The 20261-nt window shown below is 41.7% G+C and overlaps 1 protein-coding gene across 20 annotated transcripts in view; it reads left to right on the forward strand.

Annotated features, from left to right (window-relative positions):
* LOC144934165 (sorbin and SH3 domain-containing protein 1-like) overlaps positions 1-20261 on the forward strand; it is a 134022-nt gene that overhangs the window by 43988 nt on the left and 69773 nt on the right. For 18 of the 20 annotated variants that reach the window (XM_078859686.1, XM_078859694.1, XM_078859699.1 and 15 more), the window contains exons 3-8: positions 6845-6906; positions 9509-9580; positions 10063-10158; positions 11365-11472; positions 15931-15960; positions 18152-18294. In XM_078859686.1, coding sequence (XP_078715812.1) covers positions 6891-6906; positions 9509-9580; positions 10063-10158; positions 11365-11472; positions 15931-15960; positions 18152-18294 — 465 coding nt within the window. In that variant the 5' untranslated portion in view covers positions 6845-6890. The remainder of the gene's footprint in view (positions 1-6844; positions 6907-9508; positions 9581-10062; positions 10159-11364; positions 11473-15930; positions 15961-18151; positions 18295-20261) is intronic. The other 2 variants (XM_078859695.1, XM_078859697.1) reach the window with 2 other exon arrangements.

Here is a 20261-nt window from a genome sequence, read left to right on the forward strand (position 1 = left end):
TATTTTCTTTGAACCTATCTACGTGACTTTACCAAAAGACCCAAAGAATACATCCTCCACAGTTAGGATGTATGCTCAGCAACCATGTCAAGCCAAAAACTTTGGTAAGTTAACATTTCAAGCCTTCTTGAGCAAAAGCTCACTGAACCGTTTGGCATCATTTCAGTTCCATTCATATCCACTATGTTCATGATGTGCACACATTTTATCTGTCTGCATTACATATGATGTGTTTGCTATTTCACGATTGACCTCGCATTTGATTTATCTATACACTAGCCCAAAGATGATTGCTTTTTCAAAGAGTAAGCCAGACAAGTCATGCTCCCACTCTGCGATTAGAACATAAACACAATGTTTCAATGGCAGTCTAATAAAGCATTAGGTTTAGTGAATAATCTTGCAATCATAATGTTGTGACTGCCACATACATTTATACAGTGTTTACTATACTCGTACAAGTAATATAGTACTGTATATTAAATTAGTGGTGCTATTTTAATTGCATGGTTTTCAAGTTTGAATGGAGGAGCCTTTAAATAAATAAAGATTGTTTGATTGATAATAACAGAGGACGAAAGTTGTAGGTTTATTATTCTGGAGAGGTAGAATTTAACCTTCAAGAAAAATCGTAAGCTGGCAGCAAAGTGTCTTCAATTGTTTTGCTGCCACGTGGAGTAAAGCTTTCTGGAGTATCTTTATCGGATGTCTGTTGCGTGTAAGTGAATGATTGATCGTGTTTCACGCAGTTCGCGTTAACACCGTTGCACGTGCTTGATGCGGGGTGCACTGCAAATTCTGGCTGATTTTGGTGCCGTATATAAGCCAATAATTGAAGGCAGCATGGCAAAGAAAATCACTTCCTGTTTAATGGCCCATGACTATTTTGAGGTGCAGATATTCTTCGACTTTCACATAAATGCCCAAGGCTCCCAGAGCCACGCCAGTCCACCCTAATAAGACAATAGACGAGACAAGGCACGACACTTGTGCAGGCCATACGTGACAATGATATACATTTGTTTATTTTAGCTATGTAATGCATCATTTGCCCCCCCCCCCCTCTCGAGTTAGGGCAAAGCAGACTGATGGCATAGGTCACGCAAATGGCCTGCCTGCAACATCCGATGTGACGTTAAGCCGAGCGAGCGAACGTACGCACGCGCTGTCGCATCGAGCTGTCTCACAGCGTGATTGGTGAATCGCTTGCACCGAGCTCCCTCGAGCTGTTGGGCGGCTGCAGGCTGCTCAGCCTGTTAGTGGCTGTGGTTTGTGATGGGGGGGGGGATTCTCGAAGTCGGCTAAAACGGGAGTGAGATCGGGTGCAGAAAAAAATTCCATTGGGAGGAAAAGGTGAGAGAGAAAGTGGAGGAAATTTGAGACAATTACGGGTGGCATTCTCATCGCTGTGGTGGAGACCCATGTGTTGAGCGTTGGGGTCGAAGCAGTAATTTTCCCCCAAAAAGGCAACTTGTTTAAAATGACATCTCTGAGGAGTAGAAGGCAAATTTTACACCAACGTCAGATGGAAATGAGGAGGTTGTGCTCATGCAGTGGAATGAATCTGTTGGCGTGAGTTTGATTCCAAGCTAACGTTGGCAGGCAATTTCAAATCGCCCACATGAAGTATGGTCAAACAATCCTCGTGACTGGCTTGGTGTAGGGAGGTATTCATCCAGCACTGGGTTAGCAATGAGATAAATACTAATTTAATTATCTGTGTAATTTTTTTACAGATTCTTATGCAATGTGAATCTCCAAGGGATATTTGTTAAAAACTTTGTTGACCTTTTTTGTAGGGCTGTAGGAGGGAAACAATACTACTGAGTCTACTGGTTTGTGACGCATTCTTAGCTCGTTGTCAGTTGTATTATATTCACATCGTTGTAGATTGTGATACACTAGAATTTGTTCTTCTGGATGTCATTGGCCATTAAAGGTTCCATTCATTTGGACATAGCCCTGGTGTAATGGTTAGCACACTGGACTGGGAGTATGCCAAGGTTCACCGGGTCGATCTCTGGAGCGACATTTTATACCATGGGGGGGCGAGTTTCCTAATTCCCTCCACCTCCTCATCCCACACCACTTATTTGCACCCAGTGGCGTAAATCAGAATATAAACGGATACACAACAGTTAATTGACCAGCAGCTTGTGTGTGGTGGGGTAAATTCTGGGGTATTTCCACCTCTTCTAAGACATCTGTTCAGCGTGGAAGAGTAGGCCAAATGCACTCTCGAGAGGCTCTCAGTAGCTGCCTCTTGTGGAGGTCTTTCTGCTAGCAGTGGCACGAGCAAGCTATTTCAGGGCTTCGCCTTGCCTTTGTACCTGTTATTGCTCATTGTGTTCAGAACATTGACGTTTGCTGCGGCAGTGGGAGAGTCGATACATCGTCTACCCTTTTCCTATGCACGTTGAGCATTGTGTGTGGGTGACCATATACACGTGAATGCACGCACTCCTCTTACTTCGTGAAATGTGTCCTGCTCAAGTAAGCGGAACATCTGGCGGCAATGCTCCTGCGCATTTTTGGGGCCCAGCTTAGGGCTCAAATTGGCAGGCTCGGCTCATTCAAGCTACGTGGTGTAAGAATTCTGAAGATGGTAACAACAATCCATTTATGATGCCGATAGAAACCTATTAATATTACCTAACTGCATGTAACTAGTTTCTTCATTTACTTGACATGGATACTCTTCCAACAATATCCAGGTATTATGGATTCGAAATATAGCACTTTAAACACTCAATGTTGTAGCAGTTATAACCATGCAAATTAGAAACACGTGCTGTATTATAGTCAAACTATGCTTGTAATGTAGAAGTTTCTGCACTTAACATGATATAAGATGTCATATAATTCATACGCTCCAAAATGACTGCTTTTCTTGGAACTCGAGAGCATATATAAGGATTTATATGGTGATGCTCCACATCACTCTCTTTAAATTTTAAAACCTATAATACATTTCTGCACCTTACATGAACCATGCCATGGGGTTGGAGGAGTAGTGCAGCGATTAGTGCGCTGCACAATGAACCCAGCAACCGAACTTTGATTCCCGGACACGGCTAATACCATACTCTTTGGTTCTTTCGGTAAAGTCACGTAGGTGAAAAATAAAGAATAAAAATAACTAAATTAAATCACGACGTTTTGGAGGCAACACATCGCTGAGCTGACCCCTCTGGGTCAGTAATCCACACTGACCAGCGTGGTGAGGTATGAACAAACAGACCACATGACCAACATGGTGAAGAGGCCTTCATCCACCAGTGGATTCACTAAAGGCTATAAACATGACGAGTTTATTATCCCCCCCGTGCTTTACCCATACATGATAGCGCCACTACTACTCTGCATACCGCTTCAGAATATTTTAAAATGTTTTCCATAAAATATTTAATACATTATAAGTATTGTTATGAAAGATAATTTTAGCAATTGTAATATAATACAAATTGAGCATTATCTCATAATTAAACTATAGTAATAAAGACAAACTTTCCTGAGTCCCCAAAGGATTTAATTTTGGCTCCGTTTGGTATATTCTGAAGGGATTAACACATAACATATGTCGACCACCTCAATCATCTCTACCACATCCTTGCTTGGGCTCTCCATCATTCCCCTCTATCCCTCGGATTCCTAATTTTCCATCATCTCTTCCACTTCCAGAACTTTCGTTTTGGTCCTATGTAGCTTAGTAAAAATGTTTTTGTATCGTACCAAATCTAACAGTGCATTTGTGTGCAAAAAAGGAAGTGCCGATTTAACTTGATGTGTACCCCTCTAGTCTAGTTTACACATATTTTAAAACAATTAATGGAGGATAGTTTTTTATGGCATTTGCAGATTTTGGAAATCAGTAACGCACGTGTAAACATTGGTATTCACACTGTTTACTGTTTTTTTTTTATCGGCTGAAGGCAGCCAGAAGTTTTACCACTGCAGTGGAATGTTACATTATAGTCAGTCACTTACACAGAGATTGCAAGCTCATGTTGCAAGTATGCGGCACTCATTCTCGCATTCATTAAATACAATACAATCCTGTATTGTTGTACAGCCGTTTATTCAGCCATTGTTAGATGAAGGCCTCTCCTTTCGGTGATGGGGGTTGTTTGACCATACTTTACCACGTGGGCCAGTGCAGGTTGGTGATGCAGGGGAACCACACACCAGTTGAGATATCACCCATCACTGATGCAAGCCATCACCAGGAATAAAACTCAGATTGCCAGGTTCATAGTGCAGTGCGATAACTTCCTGCACTGCAACTCACAACACTGTAAAAGTGTTCAGTTATAGAAGTAGGAAATCGGGTTCCTTCTTGAGCTTAGGAAGTCCGTGTGTCTAGACCGTGTTATATTTATCTCGCAATAAGTGATGGCTGCCAGTGGAATATTGGCACGAGCCGGGTACATTCCTTCTTAATGCAATTGAGATGAGAGTGAAGCAGAAAACCTCACGAGAGTTTCCAGTCGCTGATGCCCTCCCGTTACTCGGCATGCCATGTGAGCTCACGTGCACAGCCTCCCCCATTGTGAAATAAGTATGCACGATAACTATAGACCGAGGCTGTCCGAGGGTTCACTTGGCTTTGAGCTCAACGCATTCCACAGTATTAGCCGAGCTCTGCCTTGTAAATACCAATTCTTATATGTTTATAAGGAGCGGCAAAGATTAAAAGAAAATTGGCAACTGGCAAAGTAACCTTCTACATAGTAATGTGAGTAGGTATTTTGTGTGTCTTTGTGTGTGTGCGAGGTGCCATAGTTGGGCTGCTTGTTAATAATAGTGGCCTGAGGTTGGAGAGAGGGGGGGGGGGAACTCTGTAGACAGTGATGTATGTGTCACGTTGATGAGAAGTGGCAGAGAGAATACCCAAGGTAACTTCATCTTGAGCAATTTTTCGTTTGAACACTGTGTGCTTCCCTTCGTCACCATCAGCTATTGTCAATCCACCGCTGGATGAAAGCCTCCCCAGGTCGTCGCCGCTTCTCACGGTGCTCTCGTGTAAGAATCCATCCGGCACACGGGCCGATATCATCACGGTATTTCCTCATCGACGTACTCTCGGCCACGTTCCTTGAAAAACGAATGTTGTCACAAGGTTCTGTGTTTGTATTTGCAAATAAAATTATGGGAATAGGAAGTTATTTGTACGATACTGGAGTAAATTGCTGTGGTTTTCACACCTGATGATGATTGCTTGTGTTGCAATCGAAACGTCGTGAGAATTTTAGTGTTGAATTATTTTATTATGTCCCTTCTACGTGACTTTACCGAAAGAACCAAGAATATGATACTGGAGTAGTTCACTTTTTGCACCTCTTGCAGGTGTGTTCACATGGTGCTGTGAATTGATAAACATACGACTTTGACATGTTGGTTATTTAGAGACGATGATTTGGCTGATGAATTACATTTTTTACGAGGGCATGTGAAGCAAAGTTTTATCTTGGACGCAGTCGATACAAACCGTGGCATGAGCCCCACGTTCAACGATCTATCCAGACAGTGCATCGTGTCAGTGAGCATGTAGCAGGTTATATCACCCTTGTGGATTGCAGAAATGTGGCTCAGTAACACGAGGGTACAAACATTTGGGACATGTTAAAGGATGCAAACAACAGTATGGTACAATACATATTTTACAGAAAGCCCAGTCTGCTAATTAATGTGTCAAAACTAAATAAATGTAACTACGGAACCATACTTTGTCAAGTATACATTTGTAATGAAGTATTCATTTTTTTGCATAATTAACTGTGAATATGCATGCATAATATATGCCCGCTGCTTCTAGTTAATATTTCATTCAATTAAAGTTCAGCGTGCTAGTGTGAGTTGCGTTGCGTCTATTTAATGGGGTGTCGATATGAGCAGTTAATGCGGGCACGTTTTACTACAGCGTCTGTGCGCACTACAATCCGTACGCTTTCCTGGCGTCTGCTTGAGTAACTTCAAGTGTCGTGTTGCAAGATATATTTATCCAAGTTTCCTCAAGTGTCTCGCCTGGTAGTAACTGTCATTTCTGTCAAGTTTGTACTTTGGCTAATGGATCTCAGCCTATATACTGTGTGATGGGGTGCCATGTTGGCGAGATGTTAACTCCCTCACCTGGTACGCAGGAGGTCGTGGGTTTGATCCCGACCCTGACACCCTGTATATTTGGAGTTTGCATGTTCTCCCCTTGGTCGTGTGCATTTTTCTCCGGGTTTTTCCCTCCACATTTAGAATCAACATGTGTTTAGAGTTTTTGACTGCTATGCATTTCCACATTCCACTTCGTTGAGCTTTCATTTGTGGCCAGGTCACTTCTGAAAAAGAGCGAAATAGCTCAGTGGGCCTTACCTGGTAAAAAAAATTTTCGTAAAGATAAAGGTGCAGCCCTGCGATTACTTGATAATGCCACTGCTGGCCAAAGAACCTTCACTCGAGGAAGATTTAGAAAGCTCCCTCTAGAGGGTGTTCACCCGGCTCTTCCACATATGCAAGACGTCTGGGAAGAAATGTGAATACCCACACTTTACCCCACCACACATGACCTGCCGATCACCCAATTGTACTCAATTATGCTGCTGGGTGGACACAGGTGGGGGGACTTTAGAAATGTGCCCATTGTTGGCATCCTGTGAACTTGCAATGCAGAGGGCACGGGGTCGATCGAGCATCTGAGTAAGGCAATTGAAACAATGATTTCAATCGGAGTGCCTAATTGCTTGGTATGCGTGCGCTTACAAATTAGTCTTTGTGGTATTAAGTGATGGTAATTGCCATTGATGATATCAGTAAATGGCCTGAAGGTGACATGCCATCTTCTCTAACCTTGCAGTGACACCTGTGCTGTGGTCGGAACACGGAACAAGAGAACACTCACTATGAGCTCACAAGCTGGTAAGTCATTCTGATGAACAGCCTAAGCTGCACCCACGAAGTCAATTCTACGAAGTGGCAACTACACAACAGTCTGCGGTGCTGAAACACAAATCGCAGTTTGAAATCAGCAGGGGGAAACCTAAGGAAGTTAACGGTAACATTTATCCTCTTGGCATCTGCTCAGGGTCACCCGTTGGGTTGGTAGAAACGTTGTACGTGCCGCCCTAATGAATGGTAGGAACACATTAATTGCATTATTGCTGCCACATGCAGAGTAGTTCCCAGAGAATCGTTCTTTAATGAATGGCTGTGCTGTTTAACGGGGCATTTCAGTAGCTGCTGTCACTGGGCATTGCACACACATTGGTGCTATGACTCGCAAGCCTCTGGAATGCAAACTCTCAAACTACTGTGTAATGCTATTTTCTTTTTTAGCAATCGGCAATAAAGTAGGATTGCGGTAAATTAAGTAGAGCTTATTTAGCTGTTTGAATATAAAAGTAGTAGTAATTTCATTTTATATCGTGTCATTCATGCAATTATATTCCACAACACTGCACATCAATTATCCAGTTCCATACACGGATAATTAATACAAAAACAAAACCCCACTACTTAGCAAATACAAAACTGAATACATAAATTACGAGAGAAAAAACACGTCATGAGCATGCCAATGTCTTCCAAAAGGTAATCAGTATAAGCATGGTAGATATTGTGAGTTATGTATTTTATATATGACTCATATTTGTGAATCTCAATACCAAATCTCTACAAGACAGAACTTTATGTATGAATGATTGCGTTTGTTATTAATGTACAACCAAAGTCTGTGGCCATAGTGTTGGCCTCAAAGATTCTGCAATGTGCTTCATAAGCGTGGGACTTTATGTGCCTGCATCATCATGGTCAGCCTTGGTCAATCCACTGCTGAATGATGTAATAATCCACACAGCAGCTGCACGCAAACTCCGTTCATTGCTCCATCTCATTGGTGGCCGTCTCTGATGCGTTCCATTACTTGGCTGGCACTCCATCATTATTCTTGACTGTCAGCCATAAATCCTTTTCATGATGCATCTCTGACCACGCCCACTTACATTTCATAACTAGCGTCTGAAAAATCATAATGTCTCTTCCTGCACACTTGCTTTGGTGAAGAGCCTCTGTGCCGAGTTAAGCAGGATTTAATTTGGCCATTCCACCTCATGGTGGATTATGGAAGTAACAATCATAAAGTAAATGCATGTGTTGTTTTTACATTTGTATACCGTATACAAGTAACTTAAAAAAAATTTGTCCAGCAGTCTGAATTGTATATTTCAGTAATGTTTGCTTGGAAACAACCAAGATTATTGTAATCTAAAGTGGACCAGAACACTTAATTTTGTATTCTGTTTGGTGTACGTCACTGTGACGTGGAAGTTACATTTTGACATTCTTGAAATGCTGCTCACTAGAAAAAGAAACTCGAAAGGAATTATGTTTCCTGAATGTCCCAATTGTGTCTAGCCACTGAGCTGATTGCAGCGTTTGAGTCCTCTACCAGTAACCAGTGAAATATTCAATCCCTTCTGTATTAATGCATGACCAGCGAGGCCTTTCCTCGGGCTATGCTACAACATTATGGGAACTCTTTCAATGTGATTTATGTGCTCCAACGTCATTGGAACAAACTAGCTGAATAAATGAATAATCAATTAAGCACCATGAATACTAATATAACTGGCAAACCCCTTTCCCAATTAAATTAACAAGCAATTGGCTGCATTGCCGTCATTGCTGTGATGGGTACAAATATAAAACATTAAACTTGATATATATTAAAATGAATTGTGATTAAAGTTGTGTTTGACTCATAATTATAGCAATAATGTTCAGTCCTCTGTCAATCCACTGGTGTATGAAGGCCTTACTGTATAATATTGGTTGTGGGGTTGTTTTGACCATACTTCACTACGCTAGTCAGTGTGGATTGGTGAGGGGGTGGCGGATGCAGGACATATTACTCGCCACTAATGTTAGCCATGGCTGGAGATTGAACTCATTGCTCAAACTAATATTTGACTGGAGTACTGTAAATGGTAAACTAGATTGTGATCGTTTAGCTTTGCATTAATGCATTGTGTAGATAATTATTACAAATGCATTGGCTACTGAAATATGTTTATGATCATGATGAGAGATGAACAACGCACATCTGTGGTATCAGCATATTTGACTCAACGAATGGACATTGTTCACCTAATTCATGATATAGAACGAATGTGAACTCTGTCCAGCATTGATAATTACTTATTAAATGAAAATGATAAAAAAATCTCATTAATTTCTTGCAGAGTGCATGGCTTTTACTTGTATGCTCTTGATGATTATGTTCATTGTTATATATATATATATTTTTTTAGGAATGGCTTTTGCATCACCAGTGAATAACTGAAGGTTAAGTTGGCATTTGAAGTCTCTTTTAGCTACAACAGAAGAGACTTGGTGATAAATTAAGAAAAGCTCTAGCCGATCATTCATTAAATCTCTCAAATCACCATGTTGGGGTATTGCTCAAAATATCTGTGCGCCGTTTTTGAAAATGTAAAAGTCCTATATTATTGACTTTTTTTAGCACAACACATCTCTGTCAACCACAATACATTGGAGGAGTTGAAAGAAAATGGAAAACCATCCGTGGAGGAAGGTATGACGTTCCCACAGGCAGACAAAAGCACTCTCGCAATTGACACGAGGGCCCCCCTTGACACAGTCTCGCCCACGTGGAAGCTTTGCAGACTCATTCCAAAAACATATTCCACATCTTTAAGTTTGACCCCAGAATTGTACTTTGTAATCGGTCGGGTTTGTTGCATCTATGTGTGTTTAAAATATCACCGCACATTTGACCATTAAATAAAGTTACCTGCAGTAGATTATTGTTATTTTCCCATTAGCTCTGGATCCACATGAGCTGTGTATATTTCTCGCTTCTCTGCGCTCCTCGCGGGGGGGCGTGTGCTGATGCTCTTGCTGCTCTTTGGCCCTCGCTCTGCGGCGCTGCTCTGGTGGTCGTGGTGCTGCTGCTGCTGCTGTGGCTTCCTGCGGGGACGTTCCCCCAGCGTGGAGCGCGCATGCCTCCGCACGGTCGTTGCACGCCCGCATGCGCCTCGTGTTTTGTGTCCTCAGACTCCGCACGGACCTCTCGCAGACGTGTTATTTCCACCGTCACTATTTCTCACATGAAGAAAGCGCAGAGCTCTCCTGACATTCCGTGGTTAACAGGTATCAGGGTTCGATTTAAGCTCAACACTGTACGATGTACCTAGCTCTAGCGTTTTTTTTATTTGAGTCGCCACTCTCGTTTTGTGTCTGCTAAACAGGTGATTGCCAGTTTGGGGGAGCGTTGCGCACATTTAATGACATTTTCAGGGTGTCCTTTAATGCAAGAGTTTGTCAATATCTAGATAAACAAATTTTACATCTCTTTGTAAAGTTTAAATTTGATTATGGGTTTCAACTCCATCCTTATGTGTCAGGAAATATTGATCGACCAAACATTAATCTCCCGATGCGTTTTCCCTCTGGTACACAGACTGGGTACAGCAATTGATTGATTCTGTGTACACGCCGACCAATGTAGGCTCCCTGTTGTGACATCCGAAGATCTTGGCAGTAGAGAATACCAACTTAAAGGCAGCCGTATAAATGCATCGGTGGGACTTTAGACAGAATGTTGGCAATAACAATGTACTGAACGTAATATTGTATTTCTTAGATAAAAAAAAATTCAGTTTTATGTGACCAAATGCTTAACACAATGCATTTGTAATGTGTTGTCTACGTGAATTGGTATAGTACTATTTCCACAGTCATTTTGAATAGATTACTTGTTACTTTCACATTTCGTAGTTAATTTTAGCAACAGATTGTTTGTGCTCTTTAAATTTCCCAAAATCTATTTTATTTCGATAACTTCCAACCAAAATAAAATTTCATACCACTGTGATGTGTTTGGTGCAGTGGTACATAGTTTATTATGCTTATAGTGGAAACACGATCAAGTGAAACCAACCGGATGGTTTGAGAATAAAAAAAACTGTAGGCTAGATGGCCACCAATATGTGTTGTACTGTACTGTACCATTGACATACGCATATTAACGATAGACCTTTCAATCCCCGTTGTTTTTAATGCAATATGCTTAAAGCAAATGTGCAGTATATGAAGCACTAATGCAAATCTCTTGCTTGTGCTTTTGGATACTGCTGTCAATGCTAAAACAAAGCATTGTTTCTCGATGTTTTGCATGACTTATTTTTCCCAGTTTATGGCTGTGCGAGGAATCCATATGTTCTGCAACCGGTCTCCTTGCCCACCTTCTGCATGCTTGGTGTGCTGCTGTCTCCTCCCTCTCTCTCCCCGTTGCTCTCTCTCTCTCGTTTGCTCTGCCATTCTCTGTCTTTGGCGTGCCGCCGGGGTTGCATGCAGAAACAGACGCTTCCAGATTTAGCACAGGAAGGGGCTCGGTTTTGCTTGCCTGTTCGACCCGGGCTCATCACACCAAACACAGCACTGCCCACATATACACCGCCGCCGGTAAGTTGCCACGTCATCGTGCCCTTTCACGTATCCAGGATTTCCTGTGTTCGAAAAAAGAAGGGCAGAATCATTATTTTTTCGGACGAGTTTGCATCGTCATACAAATGTTATTTGCCTCCATTGGGTTTGTTATTGATGCATTATGCTACTGCGCAGGTCTTTCGTGGCTGTGTTGTATGGCACTCCGGAGTGTTTTTGGGGGTTGTAATACGCATTGTTTGGGTATCACATCTGACATTTCGTTCCACGTGCAGGGAGCTTCGTCAGAAATGTAATTCGATGAGAAGCTCCGAGTACCTGGAACAAAATTTCAGACATTCCCAATAACATGTGATATCAACTGAAAACACATCGGAGGGATTTTAATGCAGTAATATTGTCAATAATAATCTTGTTTTAGACGGAGACATTCTCACTTTTTTGACTGTTATTGCACAACAAAATGTTGGTGGAGATAGAATGCCTCCATTATTAAGTAGCCCACCAGCTTGTAGATTTTAATAATGCATGTGTATTCAACTACACATTAAATAAGTAACATAATCACGAAAAAATGTGAGGGAAAAAAAGTAAGTGGACACTGCTGCAGCTGATGGTAATGTTTTTTTTATATTTTCTTGCACAGAATTTGAGATGCATGTGTTATCTATACAATAATGGGATTAATCCGTAAATGGATCTGCTGATATGATCATGAGACATCTGTTAGCATTCAGCCTGTGTAAACAGACTGTCTTGGAAGGCAGTCTGATGAAAGGAAATACTATTAAGCTAAGTAGACCTCCAATTTGAAAAACAATGCTAATGAGGTGGATCAAGTGGGCATGTTTTAAGTCTCAAACTTCATGTGGTTCATTCGGGCATTACTTGCTGATTATACCGCAAGAGTGTCGAGTCCGAGTTTGGAGGCCTGATGACAACATCTGTGGTCGGCGTCGAGTAAAGGGAAGGCCCAAACAAGTGCCACACAATGGGGGGCAACCACGTGAACGTTATCGTCTCGCCAGTGAACTTCATCGGGGCGTCACACGGTAGAAGCGGCTGTCTCCGACGCCAATGGACAATTAAGAATAGTTCACAGTGGGATTTCTGTCGCCAATCTCAAACCATGGAGTACACAGTCCGGCATTGCCCACTTTCACAATTCGCTGACAGCAGTTCAGATGTTCACCAGACTAGTCCTGAAGCCCCATCATTCGCCAACCTGTACATATATTTTCATGAAATGCATTAGCCTTTAATTTCACCTGTTATGACCATATAGTAAACCACTGTAGTCTGCGCTCCTTCAACGTATGAACGGCAAAACTACATGAACACTCTCCTGAAGCCCTCTCGTGGCTAGCTGATCTTGATATTGGCTTTTAGCTCCCGAACATATTGCCATACTCATGAATAGAATGTATTAAATCAATTTGTTACAATGGTTAAGTGTGAAGGGAAGTGGTTAGACTGATCGCCTACATGCGTCCAATACATTTTCTCATTATGCAGTCACTTTCCCTGCCATGCTACCACGGCTGCAACCAGCAATTGTGAATGTGTTGATTGTCACGTCCACTGATTTTGACTGTTGACAACACTGGCAACAAGCAGCGACTATGTGAATAGGCTAATCCTCTGCTGAAATTAAACTTAACGCTAATTTCAGTGTGTAAAAAAGCTAACTTTTTTTACGTGTGTTTTTCAAAGAATTCCGATTGTGCTATTGGCATCGCGTCATGAGACTGAGGAAGCCATTCATAAATCTCGCCAAGCTGTGTGCCCCGCGTGTCTGAGAATGGCTGCAGAAGAGATTTTTTCCCAGGGATCTCTCCTTCAAAATCTTCCCAATTGGCAAAATGCCATCCTACAAATGCGCATGGCTGTGTAGACAGCCTTTCCGGTGCAGGAATAAGGAGAAGTAGTAATTTACTTATTAGAGCAGTGGTAACCTGATTACAATTACCTTACAAAGAGATATTTCCTTTGACCCATCGTAGCATTCGCCATTCATGAAGGGGCATTTGCTCCGATTGGATATGCAAATGGTTTTGTTAGAGGATTTTATTTTAAATTTAAACATAGATTTTTAAAAAATATGCTCCAATAGCATTGCTGTTGTATTTATTAATGTACACTGTTAAAACATTTTTGTAAGTTTATAAAAAAAATATTCTTGTAATTTGATGCTAAGAATTAAAAATGGCATTTTTATTAAAAAGTTTGGTCCACCATTATCATGTGATTTAAAACAAGGATTATACAGTTTTTTTCTTATGCAATACTATTTATGCATTCCTTAACCACGGGATTATGAAACTATGACACATGAATGAATTAAACAACAGGCTGAATGCAGTTCACGTAAAGGACATCTACACTGTATTTTTATTTTATATAGCATAATAATTATTCTTCATAATCAACGATTTTTTGGGTTTAGATCGCGTTATTTATAAATGTGTCGTAACCCTCCACCACCCGACACGGCCAATCAGTAAAAAAAGTGTCACGTTGACAAAAGACAAATAGTTCACTGCTTTAGCCCACCGGTGTGTTGAAGCGTGAAACCACAACATTTACAATTTGAGTACGACGTTTCGCTGGTAATTGCATCCAGCATCATCGGGCAATTCGCCAGAATGGTGAGGCTCTGCTGTGTCTCCCGTTCTTATATAGAGCAGCAGCAGGGTGACGTCATCATTAACTCATCAGGTGCAAAGATTTGAGGGGGGGTTATTATCTTTGCACCTGATGAGTTAATGATGACGTCACTCTGCTGCTGCTCTATATAAGAATGGGAGACACAGCAGAGCCTCACCATTCTGGCGAATTGCCCGATGATGCTGGATGCAATTACCAGCGAAACGTCGTACTCAAATTGTAAATGTTGTGGTTTCACGCTTCAACACACCGGTGGGCTAAAGCAGTGAACTATTTGTCTTTTGTCAACGTGACACTTTTTTTACTGATTGGCCGTGTCGGGTGGTGGAGGGTTACGACACATTTATAAATAACGCGATCTAAACCCAAAAAATCGTTGATTATGAACAATATTGGTCGCGAAAGCCTACGTGTTAAAATAATTATTCTGCTGTTATGCCTTTACAAAAGTAATTAACATGTTGAATATGCTTATATCTTTGCTTTTAATATTTTCAACATTTCATGTCCATAGAAGCAACATGAAAATTAGATGTTTTACTCTTAACTTATGATTGTAATATCCATTGTATTATTGATGGGAGTTAAAATATTTGATAGCCTATATAAAATTACAAACCTCCAAAAATGCAGCGTTAATTTTGGTATTGCTAACGCACAGTCACTGTGAGTAATATTCTTGGAATTGGTGATTGCTTAAGTGTCTAGAGAAGGAAACATTTCAATTTGTACATATAAGCTGCTGTGACAAATGGATCAGAAATATAGATGCTGCAAAGTAAAATAGCTTAGGAAAAAAAAATCTGAAATGCATGCAAAGACGCATATTGTGCATTATACTGAGAGACACAGACATGGATAAGAAAACAAATATGACTCTGAAAAGTAAGTGGGTTTGGGCAGGGCACACAGATTGCTATAAATGTTGATGGCCGATGGACGCTACTGGTGATAGAGTAGCAGGCCAGGGAGGTATTGCAGCCAAGAGGATGACCAGATAGGGAGCGACGATGATAAAGGGGAGGCCTTTATCCAGGTGTGGATAGAACATGGCGAATGATGACTGATGAATTGTGCTTAACTCATAGTAATCTCGAAAGAGGCAGTTGCTTTTGATTTATGTTCAGTCTTATTTAATCATGCATTGCAAGCATTATTTTGGTGGAAAGGGTAATCTTTTTCAGACAAAAACTGGAGATGACATCAACATCGTGGCATTATTGGTTCTCGTTGGTGTCAGGGAATGGTTTCGGAGAGCAATGCCGGATCATTCATATTATTTATATTTCCGTGATTGGAGTCGGATTTGGGAGAGAACAGGGAAACTGGGCATTATGGGTATCCGGGTGACTCGAACTGTCGGTTAGCCTGTGATTCCAAGGTTAATTTGTTCTTATGCATAAATCTTTCCCAGTGGGATTTTGTGGTGTCGACACTATAAAATATGTTCGCCCCTACTGGTACCATAAATCTTGCTTTCACGTCATTGTATGTATTAATAAAAAATGATCCAATGACATTTCGTATCAAAATAAGCAAATGTGTTTTGGTATTAAGGGTGACTGATATTCCTCTTGTCAAGGACATAATTGCGACGTACAAGTTTGCGCTACATATGAGGTTAACACAATGCGCAAGTAAATGGAGTAACATGGTGTGGACAACATTGTATGAGAAATATAGTGGAAATTTGATGCGTGATTTATTGTTGTGCACGTGTTAAATTATCAACAATTTATATTTTAAAGATGTATTCGCCTCTTGTTTAGAAGTGTAACTAAACATCAAAATGTGTTTGTATATTCACAGCTGGTGCAGATGATTATATAGAACATGAAGGTAATAAACACATTACATTCACCACCACTGCCGCTTATCCCTTAAGCATTTAAACCATCCCTTGACAGACTTGAATCCTTGGCAGTGGACAGATTTTTTCCTAAAGAGTACACGAGACTGCATTTGGATGCATCATTGCTTGCAGCAGTAAATACTTGTGCCCGTTTACATATTTCCAAACATTTTCTGATTCACTTCCAACTGCGGTGTTTACAATGTGTTCGTGAGCGTTACCCCTGTTTCCATTGTGGCAGTACTGTAGCAAATGTACCGTGGCCTCCACCATCAGTGCTCTCCTTGGCTCAGCCCGCAGGGGAGATGCCGTGCATCTCACCCCTGAACGGAATAGAACATTCCAGAGTAGATGTCCCACACCTGTGCCTGCACATTAGCCACTGTGTCGTTATGCACAGGTGGGACGTTTGCTGTGGAATGTAGTATTTTGTGTGGGGATCCAAAACCGTCTATGCTCATAAACATTTACGAAAATATAAATATTTGCTGGAAGGTTCAGTAGGTGACACCACTGGCGGAGCGGGGGAGGGGGGTGGGGTGGCACGTGCCCCCTCAATGATCCGATCGAAATCCCTAATTTTGATCGGATCATTGGGGTTTATTAGTAATAAATCGGCATTTTGCGACCCTCACTGCCACTGTGTAGGATATGTTTATGTGCCAGGGACTCTATGAGATGATAGGACAATAGTCTGAGTCCATAATTTGAAATAAGTAACGGCAAAGCAGTTATAAGTGACTCAGAATTGTGCGCAGTTGCGTATACAGTACACGACTTCCCTGAAGGCATTGATCTTCAGTGAGCGCGATGCCGATCACACAACGCGGTTCGAATTCGACCCACACGTGTCGAATAAAAAGCAAGGGACAAGTCATTACTTACTAACAACTCCTATCATTTTTCATTGCTGGAGGGGTTGCTCCCCCCTTCCTGAAAATCCTGGCTCCGCCATTGGGTAACACGTGTGTGGTGTGTGTATCAAGGTAGTGTAGTTAGCACACCACACTGATTCCAGTGGCTCGGGTTGTCATCTCTTGGCTTGTACATCAGTTGCAACTGGTGTTTGAACCTGGCCCAAGGCTCGGTTCAAACACCAGTTGCCACTGTATGTTATGGTTACTTGGTACAATACGTTATTGTTAGCGCAGAGAATAGAAATTGTGGTCAGGCTGGCTTCATCGCCCACCTTGTGCTGTCATGTCCCTGTAAAGGCACTCACTTATAGCACTGACTCCAACAGTTGTGTGTTGTTTATGCATATGTGTATGTATGTGTACATGCCTGGGAAGCGGTAGTGTAGTGGTTAGCACGCTGCGCTATGAACCTGGCGATCCGGGTTCGATTCCCGCTCACGGCCAACACCAGTGACGATTATCTGAACCGGTCCTGGGCCTCCCCTAGGTCGACTCAGCCTGAAATTAGTACCTGGTACGGTGTGTAAACATCGCCACTGGGGAGACAAAGGCGATTGGGCGTGGTGCTGGCCACCCACCCCCTCGTGTACCGTTCCGGCCTTCATAGGTGCTCGCTAACAGCAATTGCCTCTACAGTCTGTTAAGGCTATACGGGGGATCTTTGTCTTTGTACATGCGTACACTGTGGAAAGCGGCGTTGCAGTGGATTTTGCACACTGTGCTACAAAACCAGCCATCCAAGTACATTACCCAGACATGACGAACATCAGAACTCATCCTGGACCTCCCCGAGGTGGATTCACACTTAAATGAATACCTTCTGCAGTGTGCGAAACTCCAGAGTTTGGGATGCAAAGGTGGCTGGCTGGGTATGGTGCTGACTGTGCCTCCCCCATAAGCTGTTCATTCCTTAATAGTCCTCGTTGACAGCACTTGTCTTCACGTCTGTATCAGGGGAACTTTATCTTTATGTATATATGTAGAACTTCTTTCGCACCGTACGTAGCCAACCACGCTAACCGGAGGTGCGGGGGAAGGACGACACACTAACCACAAAAAACTGTTCTAAAGAAATGAGTTTTCAATCTAAATTTAAAAGGGCATCGCTCTATCGGGTTCCTAATATTGGAAGGAAGAGCTTTCCAGATGGCCGCGAAAGGGCATCTGAAAGCATGTGATGCGGTGACCATCTTGGTTCGATGGACAAGCCAAAAGCCGCTTTGAGGATGACCGGAGTTTGCGTACGTATATGTGCACACAGTATCTGAGGCTGCATCATCCCCACCGGGTGAGAATGCTGACATCGGCCCCGTGAATGGAGACGCATCTTCATCGCCCCTGGTGTCCAAGGGATTCCGCAGTGTGAAACCCAGCCTCGTCACGACCGAGAAAAAACACACGCAGGTACAGAGGGCCCGCACCTATAACATTGCTTGACCGACATGGTGAAGTCCCGTTAATTTACCTCTCCAGTGACCTGGGAGGCATGGAGAAGCCCTCATCAAGCGGCAGATTGACACGAGGGATGTTCATATACAATATTGTGCAAGGGTGGGTTTGTGTTTTTTAACTAAGAAAAGCTCATTTGTTGCAAAGACATATATGGTTCTCGGAATGTACTCTTGAGAATGGGTGTTTACGTGAGCACACGTAAGTATTTGTATATGTCTATTTTGTGTTCCCTTGTACCATAAACCATATTTATGATTGTCATATGAAACACGGCACATCTGCCGTGTACGTGATAAGTCGGAAAATATGTCCAACCGCAGGTGTGCCAAATTAAACCTGAGCTATTCCAAACAGAGGTGAATCTGTCAGTGGAAACCCTTTGACATATTATGTACGGATATGACCGTTGAAACATGTTTTGTTTTAAACACTCTGTTTTTGGTTTCGGATACACAGCTACACCATTTCAGGCCCGATGAATTTTTAACAGTTGAAATTGAAAAATAGTTTCACAACAACATTTTACATTCGCTTTTGTATTTTGAGTAATGCAAGGGGAACATTTGAACTCTGACACTTGCATAAAAAGATCAAGAATTGCCTAGATAATTATCTACGAAAACGTTTTCAACTAAATGGTGAAGTCTTGTAACTTTAAATTTTTGTTCAAAAGAAACTATACGTGTCAATGCTGTTGGATTTTGTTTATGCTTTTCGGCTGTGATTGGATCTGCATTCCTCCATTGTATTATGGCATTTAGGATAATCAGTTTGCGATGAGTGCGATGTTTAATGAGATACTCCCTGGGATACAAGTAGGATAAACAGGAAATCTCAGTGGAAGGAAAGGACCACTAATTAAGCCAATAGGAAGCAATTAAAGGACTAGGTCTCCCTAAGAGCCACTGGATCTTAGCCGCTTGTGCACGGTCTTTTTGTTTTGAATGCAGCTTGCTCCTCTCACGCATTAAAGTCTTAAGAACAAAGTGTGCAAATGAACGGTGCTCTGTAAAGCATACAACATCTTAGTGGGATGATGAAGTATTGTAAGATAAAATCAATGTGTACCGAACGACACAAGGCCATACATCGTAACATTCTAGTTACTGTTAATTACAGAATACTGTACACTACTTGGAGAGCAGTGCATTGTTAAATCTTGACTTAAAGCTTTTCATGACTGCAGGAATTCATATTCTTTGGGTCTTTCGGAAAAGTCAAGAACCTATCTACGTAAAGTCACGTGACTTTGCCGAAAGACCCAAAGAATACAGTGCTTTGTTAGTGTAGAAATGATCAACTGTTCTAAAGTGTTTTAACAAAGTGGAAACTTGTTTCACTTTGTTCAATGCATACATCCCTCAGTTTCATGTGATTGCCAAACTATCAACAGCAGTGATGTAGATCGATAAGTAAACCTGTTTTTTCTTAATAATTGAATGCCCCAAATTGTACAAAAAATATAATGCATTATATAATGACTTATTCAAGGTGAAAGAGAGAGTGGTGGCTGTTTCTAAGAGGTGACGTAGATGTCACGACATTTAGCCTGTTGTGCCTTGTACTTAAGATGCACTCTCTTATTTTCGTATGCAAATGGACAAAAATATGCTAAATATTATTTCTACTTTATGTTGAGTTTGGTAATCCATTCGAAAGTATCGGGAGTTGCATTGCAGAGAGGGTTTCGCAGCTTCTGTATAAGCACGTGGTCGGTCATGTGATGAACAGGTTGCTCTTCACTTTCACCATGGGGGGGGTGGCTCTTATCTGTCTGATTCAGAGTTTTTTTCGAGCTCTGTTGTTGAAATCAAAAGAGTCCACTTTGTTTTCGCTCTCGCTCACAAACCCGACACCCATCTTTGAAAAGGGGGTGGAATTTGGAGTCATCCAACACCAAATAATAAATTGCATACTTG

Source organism: Lampetra fluviatilis, chromosome 9, assembly GCF_964198595.1.
Source record: "Lampetra fluviatilis chromosome 9, kcLamFluv1.1, whole genome shotgun sequence".
In the NCBI taxonomy this organism is placed as follows: Eukaryota; Metazoa; Chordata; class Hyperoartia; order Petromyzontiformes; family Petromyzontidae; genus Lampetra; species Lampetra fluviatilis.